The sequence below is a fragment of the Oryzias latipes genome, chromosome 21 (genome assembly GCF_053564925.1).
Source record: "Oryzias latipes strain Hd-rR chromosome 21, Olatipes_Hd-rR_3.1".
Taxonomy (NCBI): Eukaryota; Metazoa; Chordata; class Actinopteri; order Beloniformes; family Adrianichthyidae; genus Oryzias; species Oryzias latipes.
This window is the reverse complement of record NC_136257.1, coordinates 19161382-19184743: the sequence shown is the minus strand read 5'-3', so window position 1 is coordinate 19184743 and position 23362 is coordinate 19161382. Positions and strand designations below refer to the sequence as shown.

Genomic DNA, 23362 nt, shown 5'->3' with positions numbered 1-23362 from the left:
TCAGGTTTACTCTGACAGCACAGAGCCTGTTCCAGACCAAACGGCAGCTGGACAAACTGGGGGAGCTGATTGTTAAGGTTACATATGAGAGTGATCCAATACCGCTACAAAAGCCTCAGCTGGAGGAGAAAGTCAAATACCTTATCTACCATCTCATCAAGAGGTAAAGACAGGAGAAAGTGCTGTTGATGACATTATGTGTAGCATTTGGGGCTGAAAATGCTACAATGGGCTGAAATCAAAATAGATATGACGCAAGTTTAATCATTTGAAATATAACAATTATTTTATTTGTTCATTAGTTATTGTGAGTGATCAATATTATTGTTATATTTCTTAAATGTAGAAAAATGAACGGAAATGAACAAATTAAATTACTTTGTGAAACACAGGTCTAACGTAAAGTTTTTTGATCAGTGAATTCTGCAAAAGTGTCTAATTTCTTATAGGAGTTATTTGTGTTTTTCAGCTCTTTTGTGGTGGAGAAACAGCCGTGCATGCCCACACATCCACAGAAACCCCTCATCATAAAGACTGGAGTACAGTTTACCACCAAAGTCAGGTATTGTTATGTCAAAAAAATCTTTTAATTTAGTTTATTTTAATTTGTTTGTTAATCATGCTTTTTACATTTGGTTAGTAGTAGTTAGTAGAAATCAGCACTGAATAGACATAAGTTTTTTCAACATTCACTTTATCTTCCTTTAACAGACTTTTGGTCAAACTCCCAGAAGTGGACTATCAGCTTAAAGTGAAGACCACATTTGACAAGTACATACTTTGTTTATTTTTTGTTGAAAATTGGTTTTGTAGTTTGCAGAATTTTTTTCTGATTTAAAATTATGACCATAAATTTGTGTTTTGTGTGTCTGCAGGGATCTCCCCCCTGGCAGAGTGTAAGTACAGACCATCTTATAACATACCAGTAATGACCCGCTGTGTTATTGTTAAGCATTAAAGTAACAATAGAGAACAAGGAACCACTCTTGATGATGGAAGCGTGTTTTCATACATACACAAGCTTATTAAATGCATGTTCCGCTAAAGCACTTTATTAAGAGATTTTATTTCAAAATGTATAGAAAGATTTTCATTAAAGTGTTCTGTGTCAATTCAAAACGATAGACTATTTCTTATAATTCTTAGCCAGAAGTCAGTTAAAGTTATTTTTAAATATTATGTTCGTTGTGCAACTTTTGCTGAGTTTCATAACTCATATATGTTGCCAGGATTGCTTTAAAACCAGTTCACCATTCAAATATTCAAATTAAGGAGACTGTTTAATCGTTTTGTTTTTTCTGATACAGCCGAGCAAATGTTTTATTTTTTTTATTGTTTTTGGTGTTTTTTCCCCCTACAGAAGTCGTCAGTTTTTCATCCTGACCAACAACACTAAAGTGATGGACATTGAGGACTATTCAAACGGCTGCCTCTCAGTGGAGTTTAGACATCTGGTAGGACAACATTTAGTGTCACAGTTTTGAAGTCTTTTTCTTTTTTTTTTGTGGAGTGACATTCTGAGCAGCTGAATTTGAGCTTGTGCTTTGCAGCAACTGAAAGAGAAGAAGTACATCAATGGCACAAAGGGGAATGAGGTACAAACTTATTTAACATTCCTGTTACTTCCTTGTGTATCATGTTTTGTTTGCCCTAACAACATGGAAAAGTTTGTTTTTGAGGTAGACATAGATGTTGCTATTGCAGATCACGCTGTTGTATTTTGCAGGGCCTCCTCTCTGTGACAGAGGAACTTCATTCTCTCAGTTTCGAGGCTTGCTTCACAGTTCAGGGTCTTACCATCGACCTGGAGGTCAGCCAGTATTGTTTTGTTTTTTTTCAAAATCTTTTTATTGGTATTGTTGTTTATGAAGGTTGATTTGTTTTTATCATTTTCCCAGACATGCTCTTTGCCTTTAGTGGTGATTTCTAATGTCAGCCAGCTGCCAGGCGGTTGGGCCTCAGTTATGTGGTACAACCTCTTGACGGATGACCCTAGGGTGAGAATAACTCCTCCTATAAAAGTCTTTGTATCTAAAAGGAAGCATGTTTAATAGTTTAATTGGTTCAGTTGAAACAGTGACGTATTGAAGTAAAGCTTCACTGTTAATCCTAAAAAATACATTTTCTTCTTGTTTTTTTTCTTTAATTAATTTGACTGAAAAAGATTCAAAGAAAATATTTTGAGAGACCAACAGACTCAAAAACAACAATTAATATTCTTCAGTAATACCTCCATATTCCTGCATAGAACTTAGGGTTTTTTGGTAACCCGCCTCGGGCCAACTGGAGCCAGCTCTCTGAGGTCCTCAGCTGGCAGTTCTCCACTTTTGCAGGACGAGGTCTCAACAAAGAACAGCTGTCCATGCTGGGAGAAAAACTTTTGGGTATGTTCTTCTTTGTTTATACCTTAAACGAAGACTGTAAAAAAGGTATAATAGTACACGAAAAAATAAACTGTATTTAAGGGTTCTTTAAACTAGCGAAGGTAGTTATGAGAACAGAATGTGTATATTTACTCATACATATACCTCATACATATACCGGTGTATACATATACATATTATTTTTTTTTACAAGAGTGTCTTAAGCAGACTAATAAAAGTCGGCTAATTTGGAAAAAAAAATGGTGTTGTCTTTCTTTAATGTTCCTCCAGGTCAGCATGTTTCCTGTGGAGACTTTCAGATTTCTTGGTCAAGGTTTTCAAAGGTCTGTGATTCCATACTTTGCCATGCAGTCCGTTTTAATTAGTCGAGGACATAGCCAGTAGTGTTGATGCTTGTTACATTTTTTTCTCTAACTGGATTGTGAATGGGGGACAAAACTACAGCAGACTAAAGATGGGATGACAAGAGTTTTAAGATTTGAATGTATCAACTTATACACAGAATTGAAAAAACAAAAGCAAAACCAAGACTGTGACATGACTAAAAAACTGAAAACAATTGGAAAACTAATGAGCGGTAAATAAGTTGTGACTGGTTGAAACTAAAACCTGATTGTGATCCGTCCAAATATCCATTTCCAAATGGAAAAATAGCCACAAGTATTTGAATGCTTATAATTAAAAAGGGCATTTGAGTCCAGCAAAGTGAGAAAAGAAAAAGGGTCTGGTGCTTTGTGTAATATCTCCAGACCCATCTTTTCTGAAAGGAATCATGAATATCCTGTCCCAAAACTGAACTATTATCATTAAAGTGGGATGAATATTCATAAAGCTGAATTATTAAGTAAATTCCTGTTTATAATCCAACAGGTGAAGTTAAGGATGAATTTAATAATCAGGGGGAAAATGATATGTTGTATAAAACTGTACTCTGTTCTTTCTAATGCAACAACACATTTATTGCTGTCTTGAAATTCATTTTTTATATGTTTTGGATTACCTAGTTCTTAAGTGCACTTTTTGTTGACCATATTTGTACTTTATGGATACAATGACATCATATCAATTTCCTGTCACATAGTTTGTTGGAAAGGTTGAATTAAAACCTTCAAATGTTTGAATCGCTTATTTCTCCTTTGGCCAATCACATCAAAAGAGTCGGGGGGTTGAAAAAAAGCATAGAAGAAAAATGAAGGGATTTTTTTCAATACCTTAAAAGAACATATTCAGACAGAAAACTAACCTTAATGGCAAAAATCCTTAAATTCCTGATTCCTGATCATAAAGCTCTTGAAACAACCCCCCCTCCCAAAAAAAAATAAATAAAAAAGAAACTGCCTGAACTTTTCTATGTAATGTCTTCTCTTTAAGGAAAACATTCCTGGAAAGCCCTTCAGTTTTTGGATGTGGCTAGACTCAATCCTGGAGCTCATCAAGAAGCACCTGCTGCCAGTCTGGAATGAGAAGTGGGTCATAATCTCAGTTGTTACATCTCATACAGTTGTAATCTCTTCAACAAAGAAAATGTGAAATTTGAGCAACTTTAGCAGAGGCGGACTTACCAGTAGACAAAGGTAGGCAATCGCCTGGGGCCCCAAACTTTCTAGGGGCCCCGAGCTGAGCATTTAAATTCATGTAAAGTAAAAATACAAAAACCGGCTGCCACTTTTGTTCATGATGGGCTAATAAGTTAAACTAGAACTCTTGTAGTGTTTAAATATTTGTGGGTTTTTTCCACTTAATTTTTTTTATTATTTTTAATATTTGAGCAAAACATCAGTGGTTTTTAGTAAATATAGGAGTCCAGTATTTCATGGTTTTCTCTGACTAACTGCAAACATGTAATTTTTAATGTTTTAATTTTTAATGTCATTAAAAATGTAGTAAAGGTAGACTTCTAATCAAATCAGGAATTAATAAATGATGGTCTATTTAATTACTGCTAATTAATAACTGATTAATATTTTGGGTGATTTTTGTTGGGTCTGGTGGTTTTTAGATGACTTTTAGGCTGGAAAACCATGATTCTATCTGGCAACAATGGCAGAGATAAAAATGATGATTCAAAGCAATTTTTAAAAAGTGGTCAGACGAAGCATTTTGATCTTAGGGGCTGTGAAAAGTGGAAAAAGCAAAGAGAAAGCAATACATTTGTTTCCATACTTATCGTCATTTCATTTCTTACCAGGAAGTGAGTGATTAAAAAATTAGTTCATCTAATAAATGTAATTTTTTTCCAAATTAAAAGGTCACAGAGAAGGAAAAGGAGTAATAATGTCTATATAATAGAAAATACATTTTGTAAACATTTAAATTTTATGTCAGTTTTTTGGAATGTTTTTTGGATTCTTGACATTGACGTTGTCTAAAAATGGACCAGTAAGGAAGTTATTTGATGTTTTACCCAAAAGGGAGGGATTGAAAAAAATTAATAATAATACAACAACCGCAGAGGGTCCCATTTAATTGTTCGCCTGGGCACCCCAAACAGCTACGGTAAGTCCCTCACTGATCTTTGGAGTTATTTAATGTTTTGTTGCACTCTTTATTCAGTTCTTAATAATTAGTCATTAGAGAACTGCAACAAAAAGAATCAATTAGAAAAGGGGCAAAAAAAATCACAATGTAACCCAGACTTTTCTTTAAAACGTTTGAGATTTTTTATGATTACGAAATTAGTAACCCCTTTATTGAAAAAAATGGTCAGCTTTTTTTATTTGCAGCAGTGGGAGCACTCTGACCTATGGTGAGAAAAAGACTAAAGCAGGTACAAAAAGATCTGAGACAAAGAATTCAATGTTTCCCTCTTATCCTTTGTTCGTACAGCTACATCATGGGCTTTGTGAGTAAAGAGATGGAGCGTGCCCTGCTGAAGGACAGAGAGCCTGGAACCTTCCTGCTGCGCTTCAGTGAGAGCCACCTTGGCGGGATAACATTCACCTGGGTGGAGCACAGTGACAGTGGTAAGGTCTTCATCACTACAACTGAATTTTAAACCTTTTCCAGGTAATTAATCATCCTGTAGAAATAATGTAGATGGTTTAAATGCATTCAATCATAATAATCCTTATTATTTCCAGGCAAACACTGCTGTCCACAGAGAAGCCTTTTTTTAAATGCTTTCTGTAAAATTATACAACAGGTGAAGTGAAGTTCAACTCCGTGGAGCCATACACTAAAAACAGGCTCAGTGCTCTCCCGTTTGCCGACATTATTCGAGACTACAAAGTGATTTCAGATGGCGTGGTCCCCGAAAACCCGCTTAAGTTCCTCTACCCAGACATTCCTAAAGACGAAGCATTTGGACGCCTCTACAACAGCCAGCCAAGCAAAGGCAAGACCTAAACAATTATATTTAAGCTTGTTGAGTGTTTAAAATGAAGGAAACCACTATTAAAAATGTATGTCTCCTAAATTTTCAGTGCACCCATACATACCATCTACCCTCATTCCCATCTCTGAATTGCGGTGAGTTCTGCACTATTTTTCCTAAAAATGTGTCTTATGAGAAAAATGGAGACAAATTTTAAGTTTTTAGTATGTAATTGTGTCGGGGTTAGATGTAAAACCCTGGTCACACACGCTCAGAAGTGAACAAAAATAATCAAACTTTTTTTATTTCCATCAACTACTGTTGCTTCAGTAGTTCTTCTGTTCTGGTTTTACATCAAGACTGTGTAGTTAGAAGTATTTTTACAGTCCTACCACCTGAGATGCATATATTGTCAGTTTACTGGCAGGTTTATAACAGAATTTTGTCAAATGTTGAAGTTTTATGTGATCACAAAAGCCCATATTTGCTGTAAATTATTTTTTGTAGTTTGTCATTTTACTTCTAAAACCTAAAATCAGGGATGAAAAGAACGTTTGTCAACTCTATTGATTTCCCCCCCCCCTATTTTTTTTATCACACACCTCATGATTTATGCAGTGTGTCAGGGTTATGCCTTTTTCCTTAATAAAGAGGAGAAGCACACAGGAGATGAAAACTTTTGCTAGACTTCTGCAGAAGGAGAATCGGTCTGTGACAGCGCGAACTGTCCCAGAGGAGTTCTGCCTTCCCAGTGTATCTAGTCTCTTTTTATTGAAAACTGAAGGTTGCAGACATGAACGTAGGTAATTCAATCAGGAACAACGGGAACATCATATTCTTCTATAATCAGAACTTTTCAGGTCATTGTTTCTTACTGAAAAATAGAACTGAGACAATCATATTGTGGTGATTATAGCGTGTAAGTAAATGATAATTACATAACGCTAACAGCCCTCCCTTTTTATCATTTCCAACACGTCATATGTTTTTCCCTTTCGGGGTCACGGGGCTGCCGGAGCCTATCCCAGCCATTTGTGGGCGAAGGCAGGGGACGCCCTGGACAGTTCGCCAGTCTGTCAGTCTGTAGAATGTCCTCAATCACACACCCATTCACTCTCACACTCACAGGGACAATTTAGATTAACCAATTAACCTATGAAGAATGTTTTTGGATGGTGGGAGGAAGCTGGAGACCCTGGAGAAAACCCACGCATGCACGGGGAGAACATGCAAACTCCACACAGAAAGGTACCCCATTGATGTTCTGTTTCAGGTCCCCCAGCCGGGACTTGAACCAGGGGCCTTCTTGCCGTGAGGCAAGAGCGCTAACCACTGCGCCACCGTGCAGCACGTCATAAGTAAACACAATTAAATGGAAGGTACAAACATGAAACATGGTTATTTAATCATAAGAATAAGGCATCAAAACATAATTTCACCACTTGCTTTAGGCACTTTCAGTGAGAGATTCAGACGATGCCTCTGAAGTAGGACTATTCACACGGGGAGGGGTCCTCTTCAGCTTGTTGGACAAGCTGGTAACGGATGAAAGCCTGTGTGGTGGCCTTTGTGATCATGGACATGACACAAGGCAGAGTGCATGTTGTAAAAAGTCAAAAACAGGCACAATAATCAAAAACAGGGGTCAATAATTTCAACACAGTTTAGAATATTTGTCAGTTTCTTTGCATATGCTTAAAATATGCTTGCATATGCTTTTAAGCCCGTCTGTTTCCTGACTATGGACTTCAAGTAAAATGTAAAAGCAAACGTTTAAAATGGGCTTTAATCTTAATATTCTTTATTTGATCATTTGAATTAATTAAAAGAGCGGTTTTAATTGCTATAAGTCAGCAAGTATTAAAGAATTCTGTGTGAAAATGTTACAATGAATCACTCTTCAGTTACATTTAGACAAAAATTTTCATTGCTAGTTATTGCAGAACTCTAACATCGTATTTGATGTTTTTCCCTGTTTGCTGTTTATAGTTCGAATGCAAGCACCACACCCACTATGTGTCGGTCTCCTGAGCCACCGATGACGCCTGGGGAGTTTGACATGCTAAACGAGCAGCTGTGCTTTGACATTGACACCGTAAGTTTACTCTCTCTACCTATTTATCAAACTTTTTACTGAACTAATCCAACTATAAAGGATTGTTTGTGATTTCAAAGCCAATTTTAAAAAAAAAATTGATCTATTTGTTTTTTTTTCAACTAACGGTTTTTTGACTTATTCATAAAGACATTATCTTGAAACGAATATCTCAGACTAATTGTCGTTTTGTTTCCAGATGAGCTCTCCCTATTCTGAGTAAAGGGAGAAATTCAACATTCTAACCAGCAGTGCTTTTATACCCTGACTCAACACCGCTTGGCTCCATTCTAATAATACAAAAAAAATCATCCTGCTTTTCGTTGAAATTGTCCTTTTCATTTCAGTATGTGTTTTAAATGTTCTTATTGTTTTTTTTTAAACCAATGTATGTTGATGAATAAAATGTTAATGCCATTTTTTAATCATTTGTGTTTTGTGGATCTTTTTACATTATATTAAAGACATTGTCAGTAGTTTGACACCATCTATTTCCCACTGAAGCTGGTTGATATGTTTGCTCTTTGATGTCAGTACCCATTGGAAAAACTTGCCTGTCACCTACTGGCCATGAATTTAAGCACTTAGCCATCACAACAAAGGTTTGGAGCTTTTATTTTGAAATCAGCCAAAGACAAGGCACCTACAAGTAACAAATGCTGTCTTGATATGAGACAAAAACCAGAAGACTGAACAACACTTCTGGAGAACCACGTGATTCTCTATAAGTAGGTGGGGAATGAGCCTAGACTGGTTGGACCTGTTCCTTCATCCTTTCCTCCTCAAACGTATTGTCTCTAATTCAAGATTAACAATAAATAGTGTAAAAACATGTTGCAGATGTTTATTAGTATAAGTGGAATAGATTGCAAACCTAATAAAAATAAAATTTCTTGCAGAAAGGCAAATATGTTCAGAATGTGAACCTCAAAGTTTTGGTCAAGTACGCCATCAGTTTTCCATTAGGGAGAATAGATTTGGTATTTGAAATATTTGAATTGGTTCTTAAAAGTGAGAATAATCTGAAAAGTTCTTTCAAATGGAAATCCCCACTTTGACAGTTGGCAGGGTTCTGCTGTAAGTAATGCCTTTTACATCTCATGAATTCCCACATCCCCTACATATGAAGTTTGAAAATAATTCTTAGGTGAAACATTTCATATTGACCACTTATGTTACCCTAGAAAGAAATGTAAGCTGTCTTAAGAAAGGGAAAAGTGTGTACCATAGTTGTCAGGTTTTCGAACATCATCCCATTGTTTGCGATTACAAACCCCTTGAAATATTCAAATCAAAATTCAAATTCAACTTTATTTATATAGCGCTTTTCATGCTTCATAGCATCTCAAAGTGCTTCCCAAAGAAAGAATAAAACAAATAAGATATATATATATATATATATATATATATATATATATATATTAGTTAAAATAATAAACAAAGTAAAAAGAGTGTAATAATAAAAAAAATAAATGCAAATAATAATAAAATAAATGAATTAATAAAAACACACAAAAACCCAACACATACACATCCCTCCAAAACAAAATTAGCTGTTAAAATTTTATAAAATCAAATAAAAACATGTGGATAAGTACAAACTATGTAAAAGCTTTACTAAAAAGATGTGTCTTAAGTTTTTTCTTAAAAACCTCCACAGTGGCTGAAGCCCTCACGTCCTCAGGCAGGCTGTTCCACTGGCGAGGCCCACAGTGCTGAAAGGAGGCCTCGCCGTGGGTTTTAGTTCTGACCTTTGGGACCACCAGCAGACCTGCACCTGTGGACCTGAGGGCTCTGGGAGGGTCATACACTAAAAGTAGATCTGATAAAAATGAGGGTCCAGTTCCATGTAAACTTTTATAAACTAATAAAAGAACCTTAAAATCGATCCTGAATCTGACTGGGAGCCAGTGCAAAGACTTCAAAATTGGAGTAATGTGCTCCTTCTTTCTGGTTCTGGTTAAAAGGCGTGCAGCTGAGTTTTGAACAAGCTGCAGCCGGTTTATAGTATTTCTCTTAGAACCAGAAAGAAGAGCATTACAATAGTCTATCCTAGAAGTTATAAAAGCATGGATTAATATTTCAGCACTGGCTTGTGAGAGAAAGGGTCTCACTCGGGCAATATTTCTAAGATGATAAAATGCAGTCTTTGTAACTTGGTTTGCGTGGGCTTCAAAGTTAAGATCTGCATCTAAAATCACACCGAGGTTTTTTACTTTATTGCACACATTCAGATTAAAAGTTGATAAATAGGATTGGACCCTTTCTCTCTCAGCTTCAGGACCAACAATTAAAATGTCAGTCTTGTCTTGATTGAGCTTTAAGAAGTTCTCTCCCATCCATGTTTCAATATCTAAAACACAACTTAAAAGGTCATCAATGGGTCCCATGTCATCAGGAGACACAGCCACATATAACTGGGTGTCATCAGCATAACTATGAAAGTTTATGCTATGTCTCCTGATGACATCACCTAGCGGCAACATGTAGAGGTTAAAAAGTGTGGGGCCAAGGACCGAACCTTGTGGCACACCACATGTCAGTCCGTGCCTCCCAGATGATGCATCATTTACACTAACAATAAAATCTCTTCCTGTGAGGTAGGATTCAAACCAGCTGTACACAGTTCCAGTGATCCCAACCATGTCATGCAGTCTGTTTAGAAGAATGGAGTGGTCAAGTGTGTCGAAGGCTGCACTCAGGTCCAGCAATACTAAAACAGATGTTTTCTTTTCATCAAAATTGGACCTGAGATCATTTATAACCAGAGCGCCGTCTCTGTGGAGTGATGCGATCTAAAACCAGACTGAAATTTTTCTAAAATATTATTTTTATTAATAAAATCATTTAGTTGGATAAAAACTAGTTTTTCTAAAATGTTACTTAAAAATGGCAGGTTTGACACTGGTCGGTAATTATCTAGATTTGAAACATCTAAACCGCTCTTCTTCAGAGTGGGTCTCACTATAGCAGTCTTTAAGGATGTGGGAAAGATCCCAGTCTAAAGAGAGCGATTGACGATGTTCAGGAGTTCCTCCTCACAGGATGAAGACACAGACTTAAAAAGAGAGGTGCGGATGGGATCCAGAGAACAGGTTTTACTCTTAAGTTGGGAAATCACTTTATGAAGCTTTGCAGCATCAATCAAGACAACACTCTCTAGTGTGTTCTTAAAAGGCAAACAGAATGCTACAGACTGAACTGTTAGTGGTCGTTGGGTAATATTAAATCTAATGTTATTTATCTTATGAGTGAAGTGGACCGCAAACTCTTCACATTTTAAACTGCTAAAAGTAGAATATGGGCTGGAAGAGATCGGATTGATTACTCTGTCAATGGTGGAAAAAAGAATCTTTGGATTAGAAAAATTGTCAGCTATTAATTTTGAATAGTATTCCTGCTTTGAATGTTTAATAAATTTTTTGTATTGGGTTAGTTTCTCCTTAAAGATTTGGTAATGAATTGTTAGTTTTGTTTTGCGCCAATTTCGTTCAGCAACCCAACAGATTTTCTTAAGTCTCTTGGTTTCCTCTGTTCTCCAAGGAGGGGGTGCTTTGGCTTTGACCGTTTTTATTTTTAAGGGAGCGACTTTGTCCATTATTGATATGAGCTTGTTATTGAATTTTTGGACAGATAAATCAACAGACAAACTCAGAGTGTTTGGTTGGTTGTGTTCCAGATGTGAGGTGAAGTTTGCAGCCACTTCAGGGTGTAGACAACGCCTTCTAACAGTTCTCTTTGGAAGTCTTTGGGTGACAGAGCCATTGATAGTAAAAAACACACACGAGTGATCTGAAATACCAACATCCACAACAGAGGTCACAGTGGCCATCAGGCCACAAGTGATTAAAAGATCCAGTGTGTGACCCCTGTTGTGGGTGGGAACACTGACATGCTGAGTAAAATCCATTGTTGCTAAAGTGTTTAAAAACTCTTGGACATATGGGTCCGATGGGTTGTCCACATGCAGGTTAAAATCACCCAAAATAATTATTCTACTAAAATTTAAGTGTATAATTGAAAGCAGCTCTGCAAAGTCAGAATTAAAAGATGAGTTACACTTCGGGGGTCTATACACTATCAAACACAACACAGTGGGATTATTAAAAACAATGGCCTGGTATTCAAAAGATGTGTATTCATGAAACAATTTTTCTGTAAAACTAATAAAAGCAGACAGGATAGCAGCAATTCCCCCACCCCTACCCTGTTTTCTGTCTTTGCTTGTGAAGTAAAAAAGGGGTGGAGTCGCTTCAGACAGGGAACCAGTAGAACCACAATTCCAAGTCTCTGTTAAAAACAGGCCATTTAGGTTATGATCTAAAATTAAGTCGTGGATAAGAAATGATTTGTTTGATAGTGAGCGTACATTTAAAAGTGCCAGATTCAATTCAAGCAGATTATTGTTTTCAGGTTTATGAAGGGTATTCAAATTTTGGATATGGATTGCTTTTAGGTTTTTATAAATCCTGTTAGAAGTTTTTAATTGAGTTGTAGATCGGTTTGTTATTATAGTTTGTATGGGAAGCGTGGCAGGTGTTATTGGGGGTTTGGATAATAACCCATGAAGGGGGCCTAGGGGAAGAACAGAGATTTGGTGTGATCCGGGTTCAGGGTCTGGAGAAGGTAAGGAAGCTGGCAGTCAATCCTCTTTCAAACAATGAACAGTATGTTGAATGTTAGCTGTTAAAATACTGTTACCAAGTAGACTAGGGTGAAGTCCATCTGGTCTGTAAAAAGAGGGGCGATTCCAGAAAAGGTTAAAATTGTCAATAAAACCAAACCTGTGCGTATGGGAGGTGGACAGCAGCCAGGTGTGGAGGGAGAGGATCCTGCTAAAACGTGTAGATCCTCTAGTAAGTGTGGGAATAGGTCCGGAAATAAAAACATATTTCCCAGTATTGGATAAAAGAGTGAAAAGTTCCCTAAATTCCCTTTTGTGATTTCGGATTGTTGGAGTGTTGTGTCATTGGTTCCAATGTGAACTATAATCCGAATGACACTGGTTGGGAGGGAAAACAGAACATCAGGAAGCTCTTGAAGAAGATCCTTCACCTTGGCCCCAGGGAAGCATCTGGTAATGGCATTGATGTACCTTATATTCCTGATTATAGAGTCACCAACAATCAGGGTGGTTGGGGGAATAGTGGTTGGGGGTGAGAGGAACGAGCCTCAGCCGGAGCAGTCACTCCCTCCTGGTCCTTTGCTTTTGCTCCTGGGGCTGGGGGCACAGTTCCGGGCTGGACCAATGGTGGCTGGTCCCGGAGGCCAACAGACCGCCTGGCCACCGCATCCTGAAGGAGCTTGATCCTCCGGTGGGCAGGGGCAGTGTCACCACTTGATGTCTGGGATGTTTTTGTGGATTGTTCCCTCATCCTGGCACTGGAAGAGGTGGATGGAGCAGCTGTCTTTGGCCCCCCATTATCATTGCTCTTTGCACCATTAAGGGGGGCCGACGTCAGTACCAACGTAGGGGGAGATGGATCATGTTGCACACCAGGCCCCCCAGGAGTAGAGATGGCCGCCTCGTCTTCCGCCAGCACATCAAACTGGTTGGACAATGCAAGATGGGGAGGCGATGTCTGCCTTATCTGGGATCTCCTTGTGCCTCTGACAACCACTTCAGTCCAGGATGGATGATTCCTTGGTGTGGAGCAGGAAAAAGGCCGAGCACATTCTGCAGAGTCCATAGGAAGAGTGTCCTGGGCAGCCGACAGTTCAAGGATCACTCTCGACTGTTTGGAAGCTACTCCAAAAGCGCTTTCAAGGAGTGTTTCCTTTACTTTTAGCTCTGCAGTTAGTTTATGTATTTGTTCCTTTAGCTTTGCAATAGTTAGGTTTGTTTGGTTACAGGTGCAATTTAAGCTAGCCATCTCACCATTCGCAGAAAAAAAAATTGCTATTTTTATTTAGGCTAAAAGATGTAGAAGACCAGACTTTTGTACTGTGGTTTGACTGTCTTCATCCAATAACCTGTTGATCAAGAGATCAAAATCCCAATATAGAAATAAAATATGTACAGTAGGGTGGTCCTTCCAGAGGGCTACATTTTCAAATTAATATTTTTTCAGCTCCAAGCCCTTAAGTTTGTTGGAATAGCTGAAAAAACTCTCCTTGTAAATGTTTTTTCCAATTCCAACAACATTTACCCATCCCTCAATGAGACTGAAGTTTAGTCTTCTCTCATCACAATTACAGCCTACCCCTACACCCCATATGGCTTGAACTTAGCTACGGCAGCCCTAAAGAAGTTCAAAGGGCATCTGTGGTATCTCTCACAGGAGTTTGTTGCTCCAGCACTTTTTGATCCCCTCATCACAGTGGAGGAAACGAGGCTAATCCTCACCTCACTTCATGCCTCAGTGGGAGATGAATCTCCAGAGAAGCGCCCAACGCTCCCAACCCAAGCAATGTCTGAACTCCAGTTGAAAGACCTGGCAACAACCAACACACGACAATTCTTCCAGAAGCTGAGTTTGGAAGATGGCTTTCTAGACACTGATGCTATGTACGGTCACATTTATAGAAATAGCTACATTTATTTGGCTGCCTTCAAGAAACTTTGATTTTTCAAATTGAAGATTTAATAGGGATTTAAAGCAGAGCTGTGTATTGAATAGCAAAAATTTTTACGAGTGCTAGTTACATCACATCTATACAGTTTTTCTCCTTTTGAGAAAATGTTTCTTACTTTGAAAGCATGGGATGACTAAGTTTGTGTATACTTTTGATCTCATGGATAAACAACTAAGCCATTTTTTACTACAGGAGAACTTATGATTCTTAAAGAACAGGAAAGGAAACATTTTTCATCTTTGGTTCTCAGACTCAGATTCTTTATCTATTTGAAGCATTGCCAGCTCTCTTTTGATTGTGATGGTGTCGTTTTTAGGCTAAATCAAAAAGCCTGTGTTGTTTTCTAGGATGTCGTTTCTGCAGAGCAGCAGGAGTTCATCAATAATTCACCTCTAAATTGTGGGCAGGACTGTTGGCACAGTGTAGCCTCCCTACACTTGTCATCGTCCCTTTGTCTACATGCTCTACCGCTAGTTTTCAGCCCCTCACAACCCCAACCAAACATTAGTGAGCAATCTTGCAGCTGTCCAGGCGTGCAGTTTTGAGCCAAATACTAGCTCATACAAAGAAAACAAAGACAGACTCTGATCTATTTATCTGCAGGTGTATGCATCGGAATGGAGTGGAGCAGGGAGCTCGTGGCCTGGTGGTTGTGTTTTCTACACAAAGACTACAGGCTTTTTCAAACAGCATTTTTTGTACAATTCTCATTGGAGCGGGTCTTCAAGATAACACAGGTGTGCAGGAGGTCCTCTGATCATCCCACCAATTAACCCTTGTGTGGTGTTCATATTGTTGTTACTCAGCCAGTGTTCGTGGGTCTGGTGGACCCGTTGCATGTTGTGGTTTTTAATGCCTCACAATCAAACACTTTGATGTTAAAATACTCGACAGATGTTTACCTTATCCATTTACAATCAGTATATTTGGTTAATTTTTGCCCTTTACCTTTGTTAGATCACATTCATAACTCATTATTTAAAACGTGATAAAGAAAATCAATTAAAATCAAGATATGAGTGGAAACAAATTTTCAAGTGAAGCAAGGGTTTTCAAAACTACTGACTTTTATTTATTTGAACACAGAAACTGAACCCACTCAGCTGTACAACACAAGCTGAACACATAGAGTAAACCTATTAGTCAAGACAACACATCAGCCCCATTGAACACATGGCCTTCTAGCCACTAGCCTATACAACACATGGTCCTGGCTGCTGACGGCCTGGTCCTGTGGCTGGGTGCTGATGGCTTCGTTTTGGAACTGGCTGATGCTCAATCTAAATGGTAAATGGTAAATGGCGTATACTTATATAGCGCCTTTCTTCCAACAAGGACAGAGGGCTTTACAGTCACAGACCCATTCACCCAGTCACACACACATTCACACACTGGTGGCAGTTCCGCTGCCAAACACAGGCGCCCGCCTACCACCAGAGGCAAGGTGGGGTTCAGTGTCTTGCCCAAGGACATTTCGATTCATGGGCGTGCAAGGCGGGAATTGAACCTGCAATCTTACGATCATGCAATCTTACGATCATGGGCGATCATGAGTCACTGTCAGACTCTGAACTTTCAGAAATGTGAGCCTATAATTCTGAAACCTCCTCTTCTGAATCGTCTCCCTCTACATCATCATCAAAAACGTCTCTCTCTTCTAAAATCAATTCCAGGGCCCTCTGCGCAGAAAGTCTTTTGGCCATTTTGATCAGTTCTGATAAGAAACCACACTGGCAAAGCTATTTTTAACGTGTCCCGCCTCCAATTTGTAGCAGATAAAGAGCGAGATATTAAAGATTCCCGCAAGAAAGTCAAATGGTTAAATGTCAAATGTGCGGGAGAACGAGAGCAAACAGAGTTGTTGCTTGAATTATTTTAACAATGTTGCAACCTTGTGCGGGAACCGCAGGTGTAGAAACAGAACTCACATTTACAGTGAAACTTTCTCTCTCTGCCACTCTCTCTCTCTCTTTCTCACTGGTCACACACACCCACACACACACAGCAGGCCCAGACAGGTGGAGGACAGAGTGTAGGTACATAAAACATCAATTTCCACACTTCTATTAGCCCCGGGTCCAGTGGACCCGAACATCTTATATGTAATAGAAATGTGTTGGGGGGGTATACGGTGTGTGGTCATTAAAAATGTATTCTGATATATGTTCTTCACAGAAAATGAGCCAAGGTCAGTGAGTCTGAGTTTGAAAAATTAATTAATTGTATCATTTTTCTTTTGATAAAAAATGAAAACGGGTCCCACAGACCCGAACACCACATAAGGGTTAAGTTAAACATTTTACATTGAGACATTTACATTTTTGTATTGAATTAAAAAGTTATAAAATTAAAGTGTTATTTAAAAAAAATTTATAAATTGAATTATTGAAAAATACAAGGTGAAATGTAGGCTTTATTTTGAAAGCAGGAACGGCAGAGTAACTTGTTAGCTTGATTGACTGAGTCATGCCGATTACGGAGAATCACGTGGTGTAGTGGGCGTTGATTTTTGACGGCTCCACCCCTCCTTTCCAGGTCATGTTGAACCTGAAGTTCCAGAAACAGTGGGAGTCTTGATTCAAAGAGCAAGACAATATGTTAGTTTGTTAGTTTAGTTTTTCTTTTATTATTATTATTATTTGAATGACTATTGTGTAGTTATTCAAATATTCAAATCGGTTCTTTGGATTCCTCCTTATTGTTATAATCATTTTTATAAGTAAGAATTAAACTGACAAACCCTCTGGGAACAACAGTAGGTGATGGCGCAGTGGCAGGAGCTGCTGCGGCTGGACTTCGCGCTGCAGAGCTCGGTCAGTCAGCTGTATGAGGGCAAGTTTCCCCGGGAGATCCGCCACTGGCTGAGCGCCTGCATCGAGAGCCAGGACTGGTAAGATCCGTCTACCAAGTTGGAAAACTATCCAGCCATCTTTACTTTTTTAACATATTGGAACTAAGACTGCTATTTAGTTTTTAAATCACAAGGCACAACACTACACTTTATTTTTATTTTAAGTAAAATATCTAGACTACTTAAAAAGGAAAGTATGGCAATGGAAACTATTTTTGATCCAGTTTCTGTCCGCATTACTGTGGTTTTTCCTGGTGTTGAAACAGAATTGGTGAAACTAAGATCGTAAAAAAGTATGAAAGTATGAAAAGTATCTTTTTTCCCCTCCAAGACAATGCTATTATTATTATTATTATTATTATTATTGTTATTATTATTATTATTATTATTATTATTATTATTATTGTTGTTGTTGTTGTTGTTGTTGTTGATGATTATGAATAAGCTTTAATAATAAGCTTTCTGTCAACTGCTTAGATTTTTAGCAAAATGTAAAATAATGATTTTCGATGGTTTGTTGTGTAGGGACTCAGCAGCCGTGGATGAGAGCAAAGCTGTCATGTGCCTACATGCTCTCCTGAAGCATTCGGAGGAACAGTGGAACATCTTGCTTAAAGGGAAAATCCTCCTGCAAGGACCAGATTTTTTATGGATGAATAACTACCTGCTGGTAGGGAAGACAATATATTCTTTACATTTCCATTTACAATGGTTACATCATGCTGTCTCCTCACTTTGTGTCTGCATTTGTTTAGATGCATTTTCAAAATGAGCCATTGAAGATGGCTATGATTCTTTCTGAATGCTTAAAAGAGGAAAGGAAAATTCTGGCATCAGCCAATTCAACAGAGGTAGGATGCTGTATATGTGCAGCAGAAAGCAATGAAAACACACATTACCAACTCTTGTAACATTACTGTTTCATCCATTTAGGGTTGTAGTAATCCAGGAATGCAGCTAAAGTGGAAAGAGCTGGATAACCAGATAACTGACCTGAAACAAAGAGTCTTGGTAAATTTTTTGGACAATAGATAGAATTCCAGTCTTAAAGTCCCACTCAGATCATCTTTTGATCTATTTTAAAGTTTTCTTTACCCCATCATCAGAAAAATAATTTAAAAAAACACCAAAAACACAATTTTCATCAGAGGGGGTCTTTAAGGAAAGCAGATCTCAACTTTTTATTGCTTGTCTTGAACATCAGGAAGTAAAGAAACAAACAAAGATCCTGGAGAGCCTGAATGAAAAGCTTGACTTCATACAAAAGACATGGCCAAGTAAAGGTAAGGAAAGAAAAATCAGAAAACAAGAAACAGTTAGAGCAAAATAAAAAAATATAGTTTGATCAATTTGCTTTATTTGTTTTTACCAGTTGAGCAGAACACAGGACTGGCTCAGTCTAGGGCTGTGGTGGAGCAGGAATGTGTGAAGCAGACTGCCATTATACATCAGAGAAAGCAGGTAAGGGCTTTTGAATAATATTCACTGAGCCAAACTGAAAGTAGCAGGAACTGGACAAAAGTGCTTTAAGACTGCATGTGACAATATCAAGTTCTTTCCATAAGATGGCGCTCTTCTTTCATGTTAAACTCCTCAAAGAGTCCATGACCAATTATCAAGGTTTTTTTTTAAACATTTTCCTCTGCTTAACTGTGCAGCTTTACAAACGACACCCCATATAATATTTAATAGTGCAATATTTAAATAAAAAATTCAGGATATGAATGTTTTTATCCAATGTCATTTGAAAGATATAATTTATCCTATCACTTTTCTCTGCAGTATTTTTAAGTTAAAGTTCCATTAGCTGTTCTCTTCATTTGACACATACCCTGGGGGAACTGCGATCTGGGATCCAATTTATGGTCTTGATATGACTCAGCCTGACAGGGGTGGTGGTTCCTCTTTTTAGGAAGGGTGACCTCAGAGGGTGTGTTCCAACTACCTGGAATCACTCTCCTCAACTGGGAAAGTCTATGTCAGGGTCCTGGAGAGGAGAGGAGAGTCCGTCCGATAGTTGAGTGGGAATAGTTCGTGGGAGTTTGCTCCTCCAGTTCATATGTGTTTCGTTGATTTGGAGAGGGCATTCGACCGTGCCCCCGTGGTGTCCTGTGAAGGGTGCTCTGGGAGTATGTGGTCCGGGGAACCTGACTGAGGGCTGTCCGGTATGACCGGAGCAAGATCTTAGTTCGCATAGTGAGTCAGACCTGTTTATCACCGGTTCTGTTCATAGTTTTTATGGACAGAATTTCTAGACACAGCCAGGGGCCGGAGGGGGTCTGGTTTGGGGACCACAGGATTTCCTATCTGCTCTTTGCAGATGATGTTGTCTTGTTGGCTTCGGGACCACCAGCGTGCATTTGGGCAGTTTGCAGCTGAGTGTGAAGCGGCTGGGAGACCGGAGCGTGAGATTGACAGGCAGATCGCAGCAGCCTCCGCAGTAATGCGGTCGCTGTATTGGTCTGTTGTGGTGAAGAGAGCTGAGCCAAAAAGCAAAGCTCTCAATTTACTGGTCGATCTTCGTTCCAAACCGGTCAATATATACAATATGGTCACGAGCTCTGGGTCGTGACCGAAAGAACGAGGTCCCGAATACAAGCGGCTGAAATGAGCTTTCTACATAGATAGGATTCTACATAGATAGGATAGGATATCTCCTTCTTGGAGATAGGTGAATCTCAGTCACCCGCGGAGTGCTCGGAGCATAACTGCTTCTTCTCCACATTGAAGGGAGCCAGTTGAGGTGGCTCAGGCATGCCTTTCTTAAGATTTAGCAAATAAAATCCTACAAAAATGGACTCAAATTGCATGAATCAAATGATAACATCTGATTGTAATGGTGTAAAATTAACATGGAAAGGTTCATGAATTTTCTTTTGTTGTTGCAGTTTGTGCTGGAACAGCTTGTAAGCATTTTAAACCAGACTTCTAAAATAGAGGAAACGCTCCTCGAAGAAGAGCTGCCTGAGTGGAAGCGTAGGAATCAGCTTGCATGCATTGGATGTCCGACTGACACCTCCCTGGAGCTTCTGCAGAATTGGTAACGATTGGTATCTTTAAGAATTTTTTTGTAAAAGGGATGAATAATTTGATTAGTTGCAGCATTCATAATACACAGTCAGATATGTGTCTGCTCTTGTCCTTTTCTTTAGGTTTACGAATGTTGCTGAGGTCCTCCTCAGAGTCCGTGAGCTGCTACAAAAACTGCAGGAGCAGAGCAACACATACAGCAACAATGACACCTCCAGCTTCTCTGCTTCAGTTGCAGAGATCGAGAAATTTACTCTGCTGCTGATAACGAGACTTATCGAAAAGTGAGACAAAGTTCAAATCTTTGAATTAAATTCAGAACATCAGCGACATGCACAAACTGAATCTGAGTCTTATTTTCTTTCTTCCAAGAAAAAAACCTTTAAAAAAAAAGATTTTCAATAGAAAAATAATTTTAGTTGGTGACTATTCTTTTTCTTAAAATAAGATTTTTTTAAGACCATTTTTCTTACCCCATTGGCAGATTTACAAAATTATTTATTTAAATAACATTGTTTAAATTTTGCATTGTGAGCCTAATGCTGACAAGTGTTTTGATGTACCATTTTAGTGCTCTGGTGGTTGAGAGACAGCCTTTCATGCAGAATTTAACACCTCGTCCCCTGATCCTGAAGCTTGGGGTGCGCTTCACAGTGACAGTTAGGTAAGAAAGTTACTCTCCTGCTTTATTTTCCCACAGATTTTATTTTCTCACACCTGTCAACTCTCATCATATTTTTAGGACAGTTCCCCTTTGAAAAAAGTGTCCAAGTTAAAATGGGGAAAAAATATCAGAGAATGAGGACTTTGTGGTAAGGCTGTCTATCACCGAAGTGTAAGTCATTGAGTTAGTGAACGAGCTCCTCAGTGGCAAGGCTCCGGGAGTGGATGAAGTCTGCCCTGAGTACCTCAAGTCTCTGGATGCTGCAGGAGTGTCTTGGCTGACATGTATTTGCAGCATCGCCTGGCATTTGAGAACTGTATGGGACTGGCAGACAGGGGTGGTGGTTTCCCTCTTTAAAAAAGGGGATCGGAGGGTGTGTCCCAACTACCGGGGAATTGCACTCCTCAGCCTGGGAAATCTATGCCAGGGTACTGGAGAAGAGAATCCATCCAATAGTCGAACCTCAGATTCAGGAACAACAGTATGGTTTCCGTCCTGGTTGTGGAACAGTGGTCCAGCTCTACACCCTCTTTAAGGTGCTGGAGGGTTCGTGGTGGTTTGCTTATCCAGTTTATATCTGTTTTGTGGATTTGGAGAAGGTGTTCGACTGGAGTAAGAGCTTGGTTCGCATAGCCGGCAGTAAGTCAGGCCTGTTCCCGGTGTACGTTGGACTCCGGCAGGGCTGCTCTTTATCATTGATTCTCCAGTTCATAGTTTTTATGGACAGAATTTCTAGGTGCAGCCAGGGGCCGGAGGGGGTCTGGTTTGGGGATCACAGGATTTCCTCTCTGCTCTTTGGAGATGATGTTGTCCTCTTGGCTTCATTGAGCCGGGACCTCCAGCATGCATTGGGCATTTCGCAGCTGAGTGTGAAGCGGCTGGGATGAGGGTCAGCACTGCTAAATCTGAGGCCATGGTTCTCAACCGGAGAAAGGAAGTTTGCCATCTCTCTGTGGGTGGAGTGTTCCTGCTCCAGATGGAGGAGTTTAAATATCTTGGGGTCTTATTCATGAGTGAGGGAAGACCGGAGCGTGAAATTGACAGGCGGAGCAGCGTCCGTAGTTATGCGGTCGCTGTATCGGTCCGTTGTGGTGAAGAGAGAGCTGAGCCGAAAAGCAAAGCTCTCAATTCTGAGTCTGAGTCTCAAAGAAAGAGGTGCTGAATACAAGCGGCTGAAATGAGCTTCCTCCGTAGGGTGGCTGGGTGCTCCCTTAGAGATGGGCTGAGAAGCTCGGTGTAGAACCGTTTCTCCTCCACATTGAAAGGAGCCAGTTGAGGTGGCTCAGGCATCCAGTCTTAGGGAAGTCTGGGCATTTCTGCTTAGACTGCTGCCCCTGCGACCCAGTGCCGGATAAGCGGACGAAGATGGATGGATGGATGAGAAAAAAGATCTACTAATTTTCCGCTTTAGTTATGGAAATCTAAGTCTAAATAATATTTTGCTTTGGCAATACAAAGTATTTAAATAAGTAGAAATGGTGAAATTTTGTCTCCTCTATTTAGCGTTGGCTCCTTGAAACAATGATTGCAGCCATTTCTGTTAGTTTGTGTCTCCCTTTTATTTCTGTTTTTAAGCACACAAACTTGCAGCAGTTTGGGCCCTGAAAACATAAAAATCCCAAGTGCAGTGTAAATGGAGTCACACCAAGCCACATCAAGCTAAAGCCAAAAACAGAGCTTTGGAGGCGTACATCCAATGAGACAGTTCAGTTATTCAAGATCACATGAAAAATAGAAATATGAAGACCAGAAAGCAATATTCCTGAAAAAAAGAAGAAGTAAGTGGTAGAAATTAGCAAGCGCTGAAGGAAAATTTGGATGTTTTTGCATTCAAGCCAGCTGTCCTTGAAAAGTTTGGTGCAGTGAAACTATAAAAGTCTTCTACTAGAGGTTTTGTTGATTTTTGTTAGTATGAAATCAGTTGTAGGAGCAGTCCAGAGGTCCCTGGGCTTTGAGGGTTATAGGGGTAAATTTCTTAATATGAGAAATGAGAAAACACAGAATTGTTACCTCGGTTGGTCACCATGAATACAAACAATTAAGCAATATTGTGTGGATTGTGTGGATTGTGTGGGTGAACAGCAACCAAGTTATGCTGATCAGAAATGGCTACCAGAAAAGGGAGTACGTAGAGTTCATGTCAAGAAAGTTTCTTTGTGTTTTTCCAAGTTCTTAGAGGAAAAGTTACTCAAAACTGCTGCTAAGTAGCTTTTTCTTAAATGCTGAAAGTTAAAAAATAATCACAGAGGCCAGTTTAGGTGTGCAGTAGCCATGAAGGGGGATCCATCAAAGATGACTTGTTCTACTTTAATTTTTGCTTTTAAGATTTTTACCAAAAAATATTTTCAAATTTTAGATTCTTGGCCAACCTACCTGACTTTAAATTCCTGCTTAAAGTCAAACCAGGATTTTCCAGGTAGGTCAAAGAACAGTTGGTTCAGAGCTTTGA

General features: G+C 39.1%; 1 protein-coding gene across 1 annotated transcript in view; it reads left to right on the top strand.

The window, feature by feature from the left end:
* stat4 (signal transducer and activator of transcription 4) overlaps positions 1-23362 on the top strand; it is a 40540-nt gene that overhangs the window by 10015 nt on the left and 7163 nt on the right. The window contains exons 8-32 of the mRNA XM_011489603.4: positions 5-163; positions 470-562; positions 712-771; positions 876-896; positions 1361-1454; positions 1551-1595; positions 1727-1810; positions 1899-1997; positions 2249-2384; positions 2655-2707; positions 3756-3850; positions 5211-5347; positions 5527-5718; positions 5807-5852; positions 7687-7831; positions 17128-17258; positions 17745-17889; positions 17975-18070; positions 18153-18230; positions 18424-18502; positions 18592-18680; positions 20108-20259; positions 20372-20533; positions 20821-20913; positions 23270-23329. Of these exons, the coding sequence (XP_011487905.2) occupies positions 5-163; positions 470-562; positions 712-771; positions 876-896; positions 1361-1454; positions 1551-1595; positions 1727-1810; positions 1899-1997; positions 2249-2384; positions 2655-2707; positions 3756-3850; positions 5211-5347; positions 5527-5718; positions 5807-5852; positions 7687-7831; positions 17128-17258; positions 17745-17889; positions 17975-18070; positions 18153-18230; positions 18424-18502; positions 18592-18680; positions 20108-20259; positions 20372-20533; positions 20821-20913; positions 23270-23329 (2544 nt within the window). The remainder of the gene's footprint in view (positions 1-4; positions 164-469; positions 563-711; positions 772-875; positions 897-1360; positions 1455-1550; positions 1596-1726; positions 1811-1898; positions 1998-2248; positions 2385-2654; positions 2708-3755; positions 3851-5210; positions 5348-5526; positions 5719-5806; positions 5853-7686; positions 7832-17127; positions 17259-17744; positions 17890-17974; positions 18071-18152; positions 18231-18423; positions 18503-18591; positions 18681-20107; positions 20260-20371; positions 20534-20820; positions 20914-23269; positions 23330-23362) is intronic.